At 54.2% G+C, this 17,316-nt stretch overlaps 1 protein-coding gene across 1 annotated transcript in view; it reads right to left on the bottom strand.

Annotated features, from left to right (window-relative positions):
- PMFBP1 (polyamine modulated factor 1 binding protein 1) overlaps positions 1 to 17,316 on the bottom strand; it is an 86,525-nt gene that overhangs the window by 5,075 nt on the left and 64,134 nt on the right. The window contains exons 11-31 of the mRNA XM_035118016.2: positions 14,085 to 14,168; positions 7,733 to 7,879; positions 7,168 to 7,239; positions 5,849 to 6,016; positions 5,467 to 5,529; positions 5,093 to 5,260; positions 4,814 to 4,897; positions 4,135 to 4,302; positions 3,578 to 3,820; positions 3,276 to 3,497; positions 2,956 to 3,186; positions 2,755 to 2,877; positions 2,525 to 2,651; positions 2,289 to 2,425; positions 1,945 to 2,191; positions 1,498 to 1,687; positions 1,053 to 1,206; positions 761 to 928; positions 516 to 683; positions 258 to 425; positions 33 to 179 (exon numbers count right to left, since the gene is read on the bottom strand). Coding sequence (XP_034973907.2) covers positions 33 to 179; positions 258 to 425; positions 516 to 683; positions 761 to 928; positions 1,053 to 1,206; positions 1,498 to 1,687; positions 1,945 to 2,191; positions 2,289 to 2,425; positions 2,525 to 2,651; positions 2,755 to 2,877; positions 2,956 to 3,186; positions 3,276 to 3,497; positions 3,578 to 3,820; positions 4,135 to 4,302; positions 4,814 to 4,897; positions 5,093 to 5,260; positions 5,467 to 5,529; positions 5,849 to 6,016; positions 7,168 to 7,239; positions 7,733 to 7,879; positions 14,085 to 14,168 — 3,279 coding nt within the window. The remainder of the gene's footprint in view (positions 1 to 32; positions 180 to 257; positions 426 to 515; positions 684 to 760; positions 929 to 1,052; positions 1,207 to 1,497; positions 1,688 to 1,944; positions 2,192 to 2,288; positions 2,426 to 2,524; positions 2,652 to 2,754; positions 2,878 to 2,955; positions 3,187 to 3,275; positions 3,498 to 3,577; positions 3,821 to 4,134; positions 4,303 to 4,813; positions 4,898 to 5,092; positions 5,261 to 5,466; positions 5,530 to 5,848; positions 6,017 to 7,167; positions 7,240 to 7,732; positions 7,880 to 14,084; positions 14,169 to 17,316) is intronic.

Here is a 17,316-nt window from a genome sequence, read left to right as displayed (position 1 = left end):
CAGCCCTCCCTCCCTGGGCCAGGGATGCTCACCTCCTGCTCCCTCTCCCTCTGCATGGCCAGCAGCTGCTGCAGCTGCTCTTGGGAGCAGCTCAGCTCTTCCTCCAGTTGGTCTGCCCTGTGCTGGGCAAGCTGCAGCTCCGCCTGCAGGCAGGACACCTCCCGGGTTCTCTGCTCCAGCTGCCAAGAAGGGAGGGTAGAGGTCATCTTCCCAGCTGGCTTGCCTCCAAAAGGTGCCCAGGTTTGGCTTGGCCTTACCTGCTCCATGGCCTCCCTTTGGCTGGCCTGGCAGGACGTGGCCTGCAGCCGGAGGTCCTGGGCAATGTTCTTGGCTGCAGCCAGGGACTGGTTGTTCTGGCGCTCCTTCTCCTGGGCAGTGTGCAGCTCAGTGTGGAGCTGGGAGAGGGTGGCCTCCTGGCGCAACACCTGTGGAGTGGGGTGGGGGAGGCAAGCCTGGTCAACCTGCAGGAAGGCAGGTGAGGGTGGGGGAAGGTGGCAATGGCTGCCCGCACTCACCTCTGCTGTCTCCTGCTGCAGCTGCAACTGGGCGTGTTCATACTTTTTGCGGAGCACCTCCAGCTCCGTCTTCTGCTGCTTCAACTGCTCACGCAGAACACGGCTCTCTGTCTCCCGCTCTGTGGCGCAGGTGTGCAGGCTCTGGGCTTTCCACTCTTCTTCCTGCAACTGCAAGGCCAGGGGGCTGTCAGCTCCTGGAAGACTTGGGACACGCCTCCTCCCTGCAGCCCTGCCCAGTGGCTCACCCTGCACTGGCTGCTCTGGAGCTGATGCTGCAGCTCCTTGCATTGCTGCACCAGCTGGCTCTCCTGCTCCTTGGCCCTTCGCAGCTGCCGCTGCAGCTCCTCCTCCTGGCGCTTCTGCTGGCCCAACTCTGCCTGCAACTCATCCAGCACCGACTGGTTCCCTTGCACCTGTGGGCGGTACATACCAGAAGGCTTCAGGCTGCCACCAGCTGAGCTCCCATGCAGTCAGAAGCAATTGGCTTGGCTGAGGTGGCAGTTGCCCTTCAAGCCCTCCCACTTTCCCCTTCCCCACCTTCAGCTGCAGGGTCTTCAGTCCTTCCCGGCTGCTCTGTAGCTTCTGCTGCAGCCGAGATGCCTCCTTCTGGTGCTGCTGGGACTCTTGCACGGCTGCCTGGTGCTGCTGCTTTGACTGGCTCAGCTCTCCCATCAGTTGCTCCAACAGCTCTCTGGGGGAGGCAGAATCAGCAGCAAGAATAAAAACACTGGGTCAAAGTGGTCCCATCTAGACCAGCCTCCTCTTGCTGACAGCAGGCAGCCCATCATGATGCCTCAAGAGAAGCCCCAAGCAGGACCTGAGGACAACAACTCCCTTCCCACCTCTCTTTGATCATTCACAACTAGTAGCCACGGAAGGCACCTCTCTGCTTCTGCAACCCTTTCCCCCCATAGAGACTCAGGTCCGGGCCTAAGGAGACCCCCCCCCCCCACTCCCTGCCATTTGCCACTGCAGCTGCTACCTTTTCTGCTCCAGCTCTGCTTCAGCAACAGAGAGCCTTTCGTTGAGAACCCGGAGCTCTGCCTCCAGCCGGCGGCCAGCCTGTGTCTGATGTGTGAGCTCTGTGAGCCGCTCACTCAGCTGCTGCTGGGCGTTGTGCAGGCTGCTCTGGGTCACCAGCAGCTGCTCTTCCTGCTGCGCCAGCTCCTGGGCTGTGGGATGGAGGGAAGGTCTGAGATGCTGGCAAGAGCCCCAAAGGGAAGCAGCAGAAACCTGCAGGTGGGCTGGCTGAAGCATCCCACAAGGCCCTGGGGAGGTGGAGAGGGGATGGGTCCTCAGCTTGCTTCTCACTCCCACCTTTGCTGCTTTGCTCCAATTGTTGCCGCTGTCCAGTATTCTAGTCTCAATGTTACTGACAGGAATTTCTGGCTATGGGGCCTCCAGCCTCACATGTCCTGGCCCCACTCACCAGTTTGCTGGTGCTGCTGCTGGCTCTTGTGCAAGCTCCGCCGTAGGGCCTGCACCTCGGTGCACAATGTAGCACACTCCGCTCTGCTGTGCTCCAGCTCCTGCTTGGCCTTCTGCAGGCCGGCCTCCAGGTGATGGACTCGGGCACGCTGCTGCTCCACTTCCTGCCCCTTCTCCTGCAGGGTGCTGCAGGCGTGCACCATCTCCGCCTGGGACTTCCGCAGGATTGCATCTCGCTTCTGGATGGCCTGTGGGAGGGAGAGAATGCAGAGAGGGAGTCAGCCACAGACAAGGACACACACACCCCAGCAAGCCCCCCCAGCAAAGGCAGGCAGAGGTGCTCACCTGCTCCTTTTGAGCAACCAGCTTGCGGCTTTCCTTGAGCTCCATCTGCAGCTGCTGGACCTGCTGCTGCTGCTTGTCCCTCTCAGCTGCTGCCTCCTCATACAGGCTTTGCAAGTTCAGCTCCAGGTGAGCCAAGTCTGAAAGAAAAGGTGGCCTCTTGCTCAGCACCGGCCGAGCCCAGCATGACAAGAGTGGGAAGGTCTGGCCTACGTCCTTGCACTTCCACTCGTTCCTACCATTCAGAGCGCTGCTCTTCTGCTCAGTGACCCTCACCAGCTCCAGTTTTAAATCCTGCACCAGGCCCTGGTACTCCTCAGCCTGGCGCAGGTGCTTAGAGCTCTCCTCTTCCTCCTGCAGCAGCTTCTGCTCAGAACAAAGAGAACCACGACTCAGCCTGGAGCCCAACATCTCCAGGGCTCCCCCCAGCACCCCCCAACAAGTGTTGTGGCCCGAGAGCAGGGCCTACCTGCCTGAGGGACTCTGCGGCGACTATCTGGCTTTCATAGCTGCCGTTGGAGCAGCTGTGAGTTGCTTTGTAAGAAGCGAAGTCCCTGTGCAACGTGGCCAGCGCCGCCTCTTGGTCGAGGAGCTGAAGAGCAAACAGCAGTCAGTCAGAGGTGGCTCCCTCTCCGCTGCCTGTGGGGTTGGGGGCCGAGGCCAGGCTCACCTGGACATGGCTGGCTGCCAACTGCTCCTGCAGCGCCTGGATGGTCTCTTCAGTATGGCAGGCGAGCTGCTGGCTCTGGGCCAGCTCCACCTGGGTGCCGCGCAGCTCCCGCATCAGCTGCTCGGCAGCGTCTTCCGCCCGGCTGGCCTGCCAGCATTTGCCCTTCAGCTCCTCCTGCAGGATATGCTGCTCTGCTTGCAACCTACAAAGAGCCTCGTCCTTTTCCTTGGCCTGCGGCAACAGGGCAAGCACAGCTTAGGGCCAGGAGAGCAGCCAGGCCCCCATTGCCACCACCTTCCCCTCTGAACCAGGGCCCCTACCTGGCAGGCGGCCTCCTCCTCTAGGCGCTGCAACTGGCACTCCAGCTCCCCGGCTCTGCTCAGCGAGGCCTGGAACTTCTTCTTGTAGAGCTCCAGGCTGCCCTCCAGGAGGGTGCTGCTGCTCTCCACCTGGCCCAGCTGCTCATGCAGGTGCCGCTCTCGCTTGCTCTGGCAGGACAGCTCCCGCTCCTGCTTCTGGGTCACTTCCTCGTAGTAAAGGAGCTGCAGGGGGAAAGGGAGGTAGGCAACTCTGTGTTGGAGGGCAGGAGTGGGATGTGGGGCAGCCAGCTGGCTGGGCTCACCTGCTCCTTGAGGACCTGGCACTGCTGAAGCAGCTTCTCCAGGTCCAGCGTCTGCTTCTCGATCCGGCACTCGCGGGACTGCAGCTTGCTGAGGTTCTCCTGGTTGCGCCCCTTGCAGATATCCAGCTCCTGCTGCAGGCGCTGCAGCTTGTCTTGCAGCTGGTCCATGTTGGCCTGGTGGTCATGCCGGGCAGAGAGCTGTTCACCCTGCAGCTGCTCCAGGAGGGCGGCCTTGCTCTGGCTCTGCAAACAGCACAGCCGGGGGGCGGGCGGGGGAGAGGGGGTTGTCACGTGAGTAAGAGGAGGTGTGCCTTGGAGCTTGGTCTCCTCCACACAGCAAGGAATGGATCTGGCCCCAAATTGGCTCCTTCCCCCTACAGTCAAGAGTTCTGGGTGTGCACCTGGATGCAAGGATGCAAGGAGGCTGCAGACCGTTGAAGGGAAGGGAATCAAACTTTAGGGGGTGGCAGGAAACTGAGATCAGCTGGTAGGGAAATGGGGGTCCAACTGAGTTTGCAACCGCTTCTCACCCCCACCTCCTGCCAGAGGGCACAGACCTTGCTGAGGGAGGACTCCTTCTCGTGCTGGAGCTGGCAGATGAGCCGAGTCTGCTCCACTATTGCCTTCTCCTGCTCAGCGCAAGAGTCTCGCAGGCTCCTCAGCTCGTCCTGCAGGTGGTGGAGCTGCCCCCGGAGGTGGTTCACTTCGGCCTCTTTACCTGCAAGCTGGCAGCGCCAGTGGACAGATGAGGATCCTCAGGAGGCTGCCAGGCAATCCACACATTCAGACCATCTCATCCTGCCCCTTCTCTCCCTCCCCTGGCCTGGCTCTTTTCCTCTGCGCTATGTGAGGCAAAGCCCTCCGGACCCTCATCCTTGCACTATGGCCCCAACTGCTGCTTGTCAAGATAGATCCTGAGCTACCGACTTATAGTCAATCCAGCTTCTGGAACAGATGAGAGCCCAGAGAACTTCATGGTGCGTTGCCCTGCGATTTGCCTGCTTGTTTCCAAACACCAACCTGCTGAGGACACACAAGCACCCTGTGACCTGCCCTTTGGTGACTGATCCTCGGGGGGGGGGGGCAGTCTGCTGTCCTTGGGACTGTTCCCCTGCTCAGAGGACACTGGGGAGGGAGGGAGGAGGGCCTGGCTGCTGGTCACCTTGGGAGCTCCACCCTTTGTGGGCTACTTTTTCAAGACTGCGACAAGGAGGCTCTCCGTCCCCCAAATGTCACCTCATCCTTCCCTTGCACCTGGTCCTCCTCAGCTGCTTTCAGACATCCTTGAAGTTTCACAATCGTCTGGTCACGGAGATCAACCTAGGGGAAGAAGGGCCTGACTAAGAACTGGCAGCTTGAAAGGGGGGGGGGGGATTCCAGAGACAATGCCTAGAACTTGGAACCTTCCTTGGGTGCTGTTGCAGCAACCTTCTCCCTCTGGCAGAAAAAACAGCCGGAGGCTGCTGGGCCAGGAATAGTCTTGTCTGGGAGGCCTGCAGCAGCTAGCTAGCTTACCTCTCGCTTGGAGGCTTCCTTCTGCTCCACCAGCACTGCCATGCTCTGGGCCAGTTGTTGGTGCTCTGCGTGGGCATCAGACAGCCGCTTCTGGCATCGGGAGAGCTCATCCTGTGCTGCTTGGAAGTCGGCCTCCTTCTGCCCCGCCCGCTCTTCACTCTGCTGCAGCTGCATCCAAGGCCAGGAAAAGCACCTTGTGAGAGGATGTGGAGGGAAGTAGGCCGCACGGAGGCGCACCAAGGGGAGGTCCCGCCACACACAGAAGTCCCAGTTTAGAGCTGGAAGAAACTGGGGCAAGCTGGGCTGGGATTTGGAATGGAGTCTCTCTGGGCTTGGAGTGAGAGAGGAGCAGGAGGAGGAAGAGGAAGGCTCACCTGAGTCTGGCAGGTGGAAAGCTGCTCTTGCAAGGAGGCCAGCTGCTCTTTGGTCCTCTGGGCCTGGCAAGAAAGAGAGAGAAGAGCTGAGCAGAGGCCTCAACCCCCGGAGCACTTGGCAGGGACTTCACGGCTTCAATTGCCCAACTGTCTCCCTCCAGTGTGCCTCTTGCTCACGCACAACCTTCTGCAGGGCACTTAGCTCCTGGTCTGTCTGTCTGCAGCTCCTCCTGGAGGATGTGGGACGCATGCTGCTATGTGTTCAGCAGCTCCTTCTGCTGACTCACCTGGTCCCAGGAAAAGAGAGCCAGGCCGAAAAAACATCCTTAGCTCTTGAGTGGGTGGGTTTCTCTGGCCCCTCCCAATTCACACTGGGCTGTACCTCACTCTGCAGCATCCTCAGCTGGTGACGTGCCAAGGACTCTTTCTGCTGCAGGTCCTGGATCTCCTCCTCACTGCTGCGGACTCTGGACTCGGAGGCAGCCTGGGAAGCCCGAGAGGCTGCCAAATTTTCCTGCAGCTGCTGGACAATGTCCTTGTACTGCTGCACCTGCCGTGGCCACAACATTTTAAACAAGGTAAGGACAGAAGAACCCTGCAAAGAGGCTTTGCTGCTCGGTTAACCCCAGAATCCCCCTCCCCCCAAAAGTAGCAGGGGCAAAGGGTTTGAGACCTGCTGTTCCTGCCCCCCACCCCATACCAGTTTTTAGATGAAGGTTTTGGAGGGTATTTGGGAAATACTGAGCCGTTTGTTTGTTTGTCTGTTTAACAGGCATTGCTTTTCTTGATTTCCTGGCTTTGAAATTATTTAATGGGTTATTATTGTTTGCTAATAAGGTCAGAAGGGCACTGCTGGATCAGCCCCACTAAAAAGCTACCTTATACAGTGGTACCTCAGGTTATGAACCAGAGGTCCGTTCTTAACCTGAGGTGCGCTTTCGCTAATGGGGCCTCCCGCTGCTGCCGCGCTGCGATTTCTGTTCCCATCCTGGGGCAAAGTTTGCAAACCGAGGTAACTACTTCCAGGTTAGTGGAGTTTGTAACCCGAAGCATTTGTTACCTGAGGTACCACTGTAATGAGTAAGGTCAATGGTCCATGTAGCTCAAGATTGACACAGACTGGCAGCAACCGGTAGGAAATCTCTCCCAGCTTCACCTAGTGATGCCACCAGGAATTAAACCTGTGTCACCTGAGCATACAAAAGCATATGGCCTTGCCCAGCCCAGCCCCACCTGGTCCTCAGTGGCCAACCAGATGCCCCCAAAGGGAAGCCCACAAGTAGGGCGAGAATACATTAGCATCGCTCCTCACTTGTGATTCCCAGCAACTGGGATGCAGAGGCATTTACTGATACTGAGGCCAGATTACAGCCACCTGTGTCCTTATTAGACTGTATCTGGAGACAACAGTTTCTCTCTGGATCTTTCCCTTCCACCAGGTTTCGGTTATGTCCACAATATCTATGCTCCCCTCTAAGACAAAGAGCTCCAACTTATCCATCTTGGTTCAGAGGCTTCTAGCATTATATCGTTATCACTGGGAGCCTCTGGGAGGAACCCAGGGATGGAAGCATTTAAAAGAAAACAAAAGAGCCCAATTGCCCAGAGACTGCAGGGAAGAGAAGGGCACTTGGTCCTCTTGGGACAAACCTCCTCCCCTCAAGCACCTTGGACTAGAGCCAGGAGAGGGACACATGGTACCTGCTGCTCTGCTGCTTGGCTATCAGCTGCAGCTCTTGCCAGCTTCGCCATTTGCTGCTTTTGCTGCCAGATCTGGAAGACAAATTGGGCACCTGAGGCTCTTTCATGGCAGCCATGGCCTGAAAGGGAGCATCTAGCTCAGGGGATCCTCCGGCAGGCCAGCTAGTCATGAGGGTTTTCAGTCAGGGAAAGCAAGGTGTGAATGCCAGAAGCCATCAATGGGCTCCCAGGAGGTCTTTCCAAGCCTTCTGTCCTGTTCACTTGGCTCTCTGCTCTCTCTAGCACCAGGCCTACCTCCTCCACTAGGGCTTGCTACATTTCCAACTCGTGCACAGCCTGCCTACATTCAGATGCCTGGGGGCAAGGAGCGTAGGCTTGGGTAAGGCCCCCAGCATGGCTCTGTGGGGTGGGATGGCAGCTCACAGGGGGTGACAATAAAACAAGCTCTGTGGCTCCCGCTGCCTGCCACTCTACCAGGTTTCTGCCTGCCCCCAAGTCCTTCATTCTGGGGGTGTGGGGGTGACTCCCATGCACCCCCCTGTCCAGGTGGTCCAGCACTCTATACCTGCTCTCTGGTTCCTTGCAGGTCCTCCTGCTGCTCCTGGACTTGGATCTCCAGCTGGCAGATGAGGCCTTCCTGCTCGGTCATTTGCTGCTGCAGGGCGCTGTGGGTCTCCTGGAGTCTGTGCAGTGCCTCGCTCTGCTCCGCAGCCTGGAAGGGAACACAACGGTATGAGGGCCCCTCCCACTCCCTCTGGGTCTTTGGGCAGGGCTGTGAGCTCCCTGTCTCAGGCCTGAATCTGACTACTTCACTGGGCAAACCTGGTACCCTTCTAGGTCAATGCAGGACTGCCTCTTCAAACAGAAATTGGACTCAGATGTGGAGGGGCTAGAGGAGAAAGGGGTGCCCACTTGCAGAATGCCCTCTGCAGGGAAGCTTGCCTAGGGCCACATCTGATGTCTTTCTGGTGCCAAGCAGAGACCTTTAAACAAAAAATTAGCCCAGCACACCATCAAGCTGGTTTCAACCTAGCATTTTTTAAAAATGATGTTATTGTTTCTGTTCTGAAGAGCCCCCTCCTCACTCATGATGTGCTGGGAACTCTGACTGCGTATCTCAATGCAATATTCAAATGAAGGTCAGTGAGAGGCAAACCCGCTGGAAAGAAGCACAGACCTCTTGATGCTTCCTTGCCTTAATTGGGAGCATCAATGAGGAAGCAGGGAAGGTACTCCCAGCCCACTCAGCCCACAGTCACTCTTGCTTCCTTTCACACACATGCCTCTTGAGGGCAGTTCTCATGACCTACAGGTAGAGGAGACTTGGGTCAGCCATGAACTCCTGTGCAAAATGAATACATTCATTCTGGAGGGAAGGGCGAGGAGGCCATAGGGGCCTAGAAAGCAGGGATGATGGCAACCTCCGGGGCAAAGGCCAGAAACGCAGATGGAGGCCACCCACTTCCAGCAGCCAGAGGACCATCTGTCCTGGCAGGAGCCTCTTGGTGTGCCAGGGAGGTGGCCAAAACGGATGTAATCCAAAGAGCCTTTAGAGGAAATGGACCTGTTGTGGCTCTTGGAAGCACTAACCTTCTTCACCAGAGGCAAGACAGGCCAACCGCTTTCCACTAGGGCCTTCCCTGCTCCTCTGCCACTCCAGAAGCAGAGGAGGAAGCTGCCTTGGCTCCCCTTTTGTGGCCCTCCTGCTCTCTCTGCTCAGCCACCAAAGAAGAAGTTGTCGGCAGTGAGGTTTTAATCCCTTCTTCCTTGCCAGCTGCAGGCCCAGCGGAGGATCAATAGTGTTTAGACAGCCAAGGAGATCCCTTTCCTTCCTAAAGCACCCGATCAATAGCAGCCTTTCCCCTCCTTTTCCCCTCCCTCCATGCACAAAAGAACAAGCGCCAAAGAACCGGCGCCTTTGGGCTGATCGGGATGCCCAAAGGCAAGGAGTGGCTGCTGGCCATAAGCGCCCACTGGGAATCACAGCGCAAGTTCTGGCTGCTTTGGAGCCAGCAGGTCCAAAGAGACACGAGGTCTCATTTCTGGGCCAGATCCTGAGTCCAGTGTGCTCCCGAAAGCTGCAGGAGTTACTTCATCCTCTGGGCTTTTCCGAACTGTAGCATGTGGGATGGGTAGCTAAGCTTACTCAGCAAAAGGCAGAACAACATCCTCCTCAAGGAGGGCTCCAAGCCCCAGGCATCTTCTCCCCTGGTTCTCATGCTTTGTATGGCTGGACCAGTCCAAGGTAAAGGACAGGCAATGTTGTGTGAGGCTGGTGTGTCACCTGGGAGCACTGCCACTGCACCTTGTAGAGAAGGATGCTGGAAGCAGGAGGCATCTGGAGGATCCTGCAGTGCCAAGCGAGAGGCACGTCCCACCCACCAACCCCTCCCCTGCTGTGGAGTGACTCAGTCAACAGCAAGAAGCCACCGAGGAAACCCCGCCTCCCTTTAATTGCTGCCTTCATGTTATTCTTTTCAAGGCTGTGTTAATTGAAATTAAACAGCTGCCACGTTCTGGCTGGGACAAAAGCTGTCTCTGCTCTGCTCCTTCGTGATTTAATGAAGACTGACATGTGGTGAGAAAACAACAACGGCTCACATCTTCCCAGATGCCAACAAAGCATGGGGAGGGAGCAGGGGGCCGCCCCTCCCCGCCCCAAAGCACCGCATCCCTCGGTTGGAACCGCACCCCCAGGGTACAGACCACATTACCTCTGAGTTCTGGGCAGCTCTTAACACACAACCAGCCTTAAGGAAAGAAGTGAGTGTATCAGGTGGCATCTGCCAGGTGCCCTGTGCTTGCCACGCCAGGCACAGACCTGTGAACTTCATCCTCAGGTGTGCTGCTGCTGGCTTGTGCCATTGCTCCCTGGTGTGCCCTCTTGGGAGGATGGAGCCTGTGTGGTCCACTCATTGCCTGACCTTGAGTGCTCTTCACATCCCCAGTCAACCCCAAGCTGGGCCTCTTTTTTTCTACCAGAAGGGGTTCCCCTGTTGGCACTTTGCCAGCATCTTGGGCAAGTGGGGTGGTGTCTAACCCAGGCAAGAGGGAGTGCCCTGACTTGGCCTTGGTCTGAGAGGTTGCTGCTGCTCCATCTGATCTGGGCAGTCCCACCCAGAGTTGTTGGCTTGGTGGGCCCTGCTTGGCACCACAGGGGCACAGAGAGCACTTTCATGTCTGCCATGGGCACCTGTTGCTTCTGGGCCAAATCACACAAGGAAGGCCTTCAAGAGGCTGCTCACAGGATCACAACTTGTTGAAGGGGGAGGAAAGTGTACTGCTGTCTGCTTGGGGATTTCACCATTGTGTGGAAAGAGATAGATGAAAAGAGAAGCCCAGAAGAAGGGTGAGGGGCACCTGTCTGGCTGGTTAGATGGTGGGGTGATCCCACCAGGGACCTTGTGTGCTTCCAGTGTCAGAGGCTGTATGAAGCCTCTGAATACCACTTACAGGGGAATCCAGGCAGGCAGAATGCTGTTGCTCTGATGTGTACATCCCTCACAGGGCATCTGGCTGGCCACTATTAAGTACAGGAGGCCTCTATTGGTCTGATCCAGCAGCCAGGCTCCTCTTAAACCTGGGTCTCAACAACAGACGTAACTTGGCTTGGATCCTGAGCCTTTGCCACTCCTCTCGTCTTCAAAAATGGGAAGGAGAATCCCCTTCCTCCACTCTCCTCTGCAAACGGGGCTGGCATGCACAGCACTGTTCCGCACAGCAAAATATGCAAAATGACGCAAGAGCACAGACCTCATTAACACCCGCCTCCAACATCATTAAGATGTTTCCAAGAAAATTAATTGAGAGACTCATTAAAAATAAATTAAGAAAAATGTGTTGCAGAGCGCTTGCTCTGAGCTCGTAAATCACAGCTCGAAGCTCCGGGCTGCTGTGCAGACAATTAACGCTGGCCAATTTGTTTTACCCTGACTGCGAAAATTAGAAAGCAGACGTGGAGATTAGATTAGGGGTGTCTGTCGAGCAGAACTCAGAGTGCATATTTTAGGATACAAAATGGAAATTAGGAAAACAACAAAGGCCGGCCATATTTTAGTCCGTCTGAGGGGCTGATGGGCAGAGATGGGGAAGGGCAGCAAGAGTCAGGCTTGGCTTGTGGAGGGCAGCACCCCCCCCGCAAGATTTGTAGCTATCAGGGGGCGATTTGTGCAGAGATACCAGCTGCCCACCACACAGCATGGAGGTGGAGAGAAGGGGGTTCCCAGCCCTTTGGGCTGCAACACACACTCCAATTCCCCCAGCAACATTAACAGAAAGAGTCTCCGTCCTGCACTCAGGCCCCTCCCAGCTCTCCTGGAAGTCAGTTACTGGAAGATCTGTAAAACAAGTTTCAGAGGTCTCCAACCCCAAAGACTGCTTGATGCAGGAAGCGGGAAACCAGCGCTGGTACAGCAACTCCCATGCAGTCTAGAGAAGCACATGATCCTCTGGGCACCCCATGGGCCTTGCGATGGCACACCATGAAGTTGTTGGCTGACTTGGTATGCAAGTCAGAGAAGAAGGAAGGGAGGCAACTTGTCCTTAAGCTCAATCCTACATGCTGGCCCTTGGCCACAGGCCTTGCACAGGCCGGAGGAGGCATTTTCCTGCCCATCTCAGGACTGCAGCCTGACCTGAGGCTTTCAGAGGCTCTTGCAAAGTTTAAAGAGTTCAGAAAACATCAGCACAAGGAGGAACAAGCTGCCTGTGACAGGGAGAGGCTTGATCGAGTGCCAAGGAAGACAGAATGGCCCTCTCACTCACCCCAGCCCTGGACTGGCAGCCACCCCCAAGTGCCCAAAGCAAGAAGAAAAGAAGAGCTGATGGTGAAGTCGTTTCTGTACTTCAAAAGCCAGGCAGCTGCCAGAGAGGCAGGCAGAGTGTTTGTTAGAGGAGGACAATGCAAAAGGAAAGAAATGGCAGAAGAGTCTCCAATGAAGGAGTATTTGAAGAGGTGACATTAAACTCAAAAAGGAATTAGAACGAATTATCTAATTAAGCATACACTTTGCAACAGATCACTGGGGTCAGGTGGCATCAACCCAAAAGGTGAATGGGACTGGAAGACAGCCAAACACAGCACACATTTTTCTTTTTTTAACAAAAGAAAACTGAGGAGGAATCCAGAAAGTCCAAGGCAAACATCTAGACAACAGAATTAAGCCAGATGAGATTTCATCCTGTAGTGAAAGTCTTGCTCCATCATAATGCGCCAAGAGAAGAGGTGGACGGGAGGAACGAGCAGGTAGCATTTCCTATGGAAAGGAGTCAGCAGTGTCATTTCAGAGAAGCCCTGAGCACAGATCTCAGCCCCTTCCTGCCTTCCACTGTGGGCCACCATGGCTGGCCCAGAGCGCTGGCAGCTTAGCGCTGAAAGGCCAAATAATTGCTATTTATTACTAAATCCAATACTAAGGGGTGCTTGAGACTCAGGCCACTGGGGGTGGGGGTGGAAGGAATGCAGTAAGATTAGCAAGAAGTTTAAGGGACTGTGAGCACAACCACACACCTATAATCCCTCATTGCTTCTGGTACTCTTTGCTCGCTTCTGGCTGGTGTCTGGAGGACATTTTCAGGGCCCAGCTACAACCGTGGAGGGTGGCAGAAGGCCCTGTGGAGTGAAAAATCTTCCTAGCAAGGGCCCCTGTTTGATGCAGCAGGTGATGTAGACATCTCACCCACCCCTGGCCAAGAGTCATAAAAGCAACGGGTACCTGTGTGTAGCTGCCTCCATTTTGGCTGCAGTTAGTATTTAATACAACTCTTGCCTGTCCTTTCCTGTACTGTACATTGGCAATGCTGGGGGTGGAAGGTTTGGAGTTCCTGAAAAGGACAGCAGGGGTCTCCCTCAGCCTTTGCAAGCTCTGCCTCTGCCGTTCCCCCACACCCCACCGCATCTACTGCATAATTTCAAAATGGCAGCTTTTTGAAAATTCACCTTGATTGCCAGACATGAGAAGTGACTCATCCCGCAGTGACTGTCTGGCAGAGGGATGGGATCAGACAGCAGACAATGAGGGACGGGACGCATTAACAGTGTCTATTACAGAGCCCTCAAAAATACCTTTGTTCTGTCAAAGATCCCATCATTTGCTAGTTGTGTTCCTCTGAAAGCAGGGAATTAAACACACACACACACACACACACACACACAGATTCTGACACACACACCCTCCCAGGGATGCTGTGGGGAGAGGGGGAAAGAGGCAATGCTGCCCCATATCTGTGGATTCTCAAAAGTCAGAAAGAAAAGCCAGCAAGTTGCTCCCTGGAAATTCAGCAGCTGACAGGCACAGAATAAAAGGCAGCCATTCACAGCTCCATTCCCACCTAGAACAGAGTCTCCTCACCAGAGGGAGAAGACAAAACAGGGCTCGTCCTTTTGCAGGAAACAGCAGGCAGTTCCGAATGCAGGCATGTACACACCTCTGCCGTGCCACACTGGCTGCAAGTACATGCCTTGAGCAGTCACAGCGACACCCCCCCCCCTGGCTGGTGCTCAGAGACAGATGGAGGGAGGGAGGGTGGGGAACTGAGCAACTGCAGCAGTCCAGGCATGGCAAGCCAGATGTGCTCAGTGCCAGACATTTCGACTCCCTCCTTCTGTCAGACTGACTGATGCAGTGGCATAACACCAGCTCAGTGCTTTTGATGCTGTGAGGACCATGACCATGTGGTGGAAGGCAGGCAGGCAGGCAGGCGAGTAGCTGCCTAACCACCCTTCCCACCCCGAAGGGCAACTCCCTGGCCTCCTAGTGATCAGGCTAGCCCCCACCTGCCTCTCTGAAGAACTCCTTTCTTCTCATGCCTTACTGAAAGCAAGCATCAAGGAGAGCTGATACTAGTGGACAAACTGGCAGCTCTTGGAGCGTCCTTCTCTCATCCCAGCCCTTCACAACCCTTTGCCTCCACAGTACCTCTGAGAGGGCCAAGCTGTATTTGCTCCTCCAGGCAACTGCTTCCGCTTCTGGTGCCACCGGCCGAGCTGTTGCTCTTTCTGTCTGAAAGAGAAGACCAGACACCCAACTGGTAAAGAGGCTCACATCCCCCCTGGGAGCAGCGAGGGCAAGTGAAGCCTCTTGAGAGCCTCACCTGCCCTTCATGATTCCTGATTTACACACATCACAGTTGCTATTACTTTTTTTGTATCCTGCCATTCTGTTAAACAAAAATATCTAAGGTGCCCAGTTGGATCCTGGTTAAAGCCAGGAAGCCATGAAAAGGAGGAGGGGGGAGGAGGTAGGAGGAACAAAAGAATGGGAAATGCACGATTGTTGGACTATTAGCAAAATATATAACTTCTCACTGAAAATCAACCTGGTGGCAAGAGGACTGGAAAGTAGCCAAAGTAATACCAATTTTGAAAAAAAAGGGGTGAGGAACTTGCAGAGCTGTAAGCCTAACCTCTGTCCCGGGTAAAGTGGGAGGAGCATGATGAGGCTGGCAATACAAGTGTGTGGAAGAACAAGCCTTGCCAAGAAATGATCAGCATCGCTTGTGCAAAGAGTATACCTGCCTCAGGCACCTTTCATGAATGTAGGCAAGGGGTCAACCATAGCACACAGTGTACCTGGACTTTCAAAAGGCCTTTGGTGAAGTTGCTTACCAAGGTGGGTCATGGGGCCAGAGGACGAAACGAGGACTTTCATGAAGAATGGAATCAACCCAAAAGTCTCCTCACATATTATATTGGGACTAGAGCTAACTAACAATTCATAAATGATCTGGAGTCAGTGGTGAAGAACCAAGTCAGTAGGCTTATAACGGGCTGTGAAATCCCAAGAAGCCTGGAAAGTGCTTGAAACAAATCCCTCCAACTGATCAGCAGATGACATTTAGTTCTTCTTTGGCGATCACTCGTAGCCAAGTAAGATTGTCTTCCATAAACACGGATTTACAAAGGGTCCGTAAGTAACTGTGGAGGCCAATTCTGGATCCACACGTCCTTCCACAGTGGGGACATTGGTTTCCAGGTGGGAGTTGATCATGGTGTGGATTTGCCAAGCGTGCCTTCCTCTTAGCACGTTTCTCCCTTGCGTCCTGAGATTGAGTTTCTTCAAACCTTTGGTAAAGGCTGTTCTCCAACTGGAGTGCTTGCAGGCCAGTGTTTCCCAGTTGTCAATGTTTATACTACATTTTTTTAGACTTGCCTTGAGACAGTCTTTAAACCTCTTTTGTTGACCACCAGCATTACACTTTCCGTTTTTAAGTTCGGAATAGAGTAGTTGCTTTGGAAGACGATCATCAGGCAGCCACACAACATGACCAGTCCAACGAAGTTGATGTTGAAGAATCATTGCTTCAACACTGGTGATCTTTGCTTCTTCCAGTACACTGATATTAGTTCGCCTGTCTTCCCAAGTGATGTGTATAAATTTTCGGAGCCATCGTTGATGGAATCTTTCGAGGAGGTAGAGATGGCTTTTATAAGTGGTCCATGTTTCACAAGCATATAGTAAGGTTGGTAGTACAATAGCTTTGTAAACAAGCATTTTGGTTTCCCTGCGAATGTCCCGGTCCTCAGTCCTCAAACACTCTGCACTTCAATTGGGAGAAAGCCGCACTCGCAGAGCTCAGGCGATGCTGGATTTCGGCATCAATGTTGGCTCTTGTAGAAAAGTAACTGCCTAGGTAGGAGAAGTGATCAACATTTTCCAATGTTACACCACTGAGTTGCATTTGTGGTGCTGCAGAGGGGTTATTTTGTACTTGTTGGTGCAGCACTTTGGTTTTTTGGATGTTGAGTGAAAGGCCAAGCTTTTCGTAAGCTTCTGCAAAGTTATTTAGGATGGTTTGGAGGTTATCCTCTGAGCGTGCGCACACTACGTATAACATGGTGACTCACACCAGGAGAAATAAAATTCATAAATTGTCTACCCCAGAAAGAGTTCTGCAGGTTCCAATGGAAAGCACCCCTGAAAAAAAGAAACTCTGGGTGCTGGGCCAGTGAAAATGGTGGCAGGGCTATCAAAGAGAAAGTTTCATATTGGCTGCATAGCATCCATAGGGGGCCAATAACTAGAATATAGCTGGTGGCTCTGGCCACCAATCCCAAAAAGGAAATGTGTAGAGATGGAAACTAAAAGGATCAGGAAGTTGAAGTGCTTCTCTAGATGAGAAAAGGCAAAAGCATTTAGATAAGAAATTCAGTGGGTGGCATTACAAAATTATGAATGTAGAGCAATAAATAGAAACTATTCTTTCTCTCAAAACACACTTTAGCACTTGGAATATCTACCAAAACTGATTTGGAGAAGAACATGAAAAGAGAAGAGTCAGTTTTACAATAGACATCATTAAACACGCAGAACTCTCTTTCTTATCCACCCCATAGAATCATAGAATTGGAAGGGATCCCAAGGGTCATCTAGTCCAACCCCCTGCAATGCAGGAATCTCAGGACAGATGGTTATCCAACCTCTGCTTAAAAATCTGCAATGAAGGAGAGCACACAACCTCCTAAAGGAGAGCGTTCCACATCTATGATGGGCAGGCAAGAGCCTGGTTCACAGGCAGCCTCCTCTGACCCTCTCCTGCCTTTGGCCCTGTCCTGCTCCAGGGCCCTGCCTTTGAAAATCTCCCCTCTCTGTAATTAATCAGTGGGTGGGGTAGGGGGGCTCAGAGTCATAGGCAGCCTTTGCAACTACTGCTCCCCACCCCAGCACACGAAACTAAAGGGTCTTCGACTGAAGCTCCATTAAAAAACCCAGCCAGGTACATTTTGATACTGAGAAAAATGCCTGAAGGAAGAAAGAAAACAGCACTTTTCTTCTGCCCCAAGAGCAGACCTGCAGTTGGCAGCTCTGCCTTCCCCTGGATGCGGAGAGGCTGCCTTCAATGCCATGGTTCTATGACTGGATGCTGGGCTCAAGGAGCAGCAAAGGGAACATGCACTGGTATCCCAGCTCATTTTCCCGAGGGGCTTCTCTGGAGGGTTCTGCTTTGTAAGCAGCGGCGGCCCCACTTTGGGCTGTGTACCTGGAAGCACCCAACCACCTGCCTGCCTGGAGTATGGCATCAGAGATATGGTGTCCAGCCTGTCTGAGGGCCTGGTAGAGGGGTAGGCCAAACATGGTGGCCAGTATGCCGGAGGGCAAGGTTGTTGGTTCCTCCCTTAGCATGAGTGTTGCCTGCATTGTTCTGTTTTGT

This window comes from Zootoca vivipara, chromosome 6 (assembly GCF_963506605.1).
Source record: "Zootoca vivipara chromosome 6, rZooViv1.1, whole genome shotgun sequence".
Lineage (NCBI taxonomy): Eukaryota > Metazoa > Chordata > Lepidosauria > Squamata > Lacertidae > Zootoca > Zootoca vivipara.
This window is presented reverse-complemented; position numbering and strand designations above follow the sequence as displayed.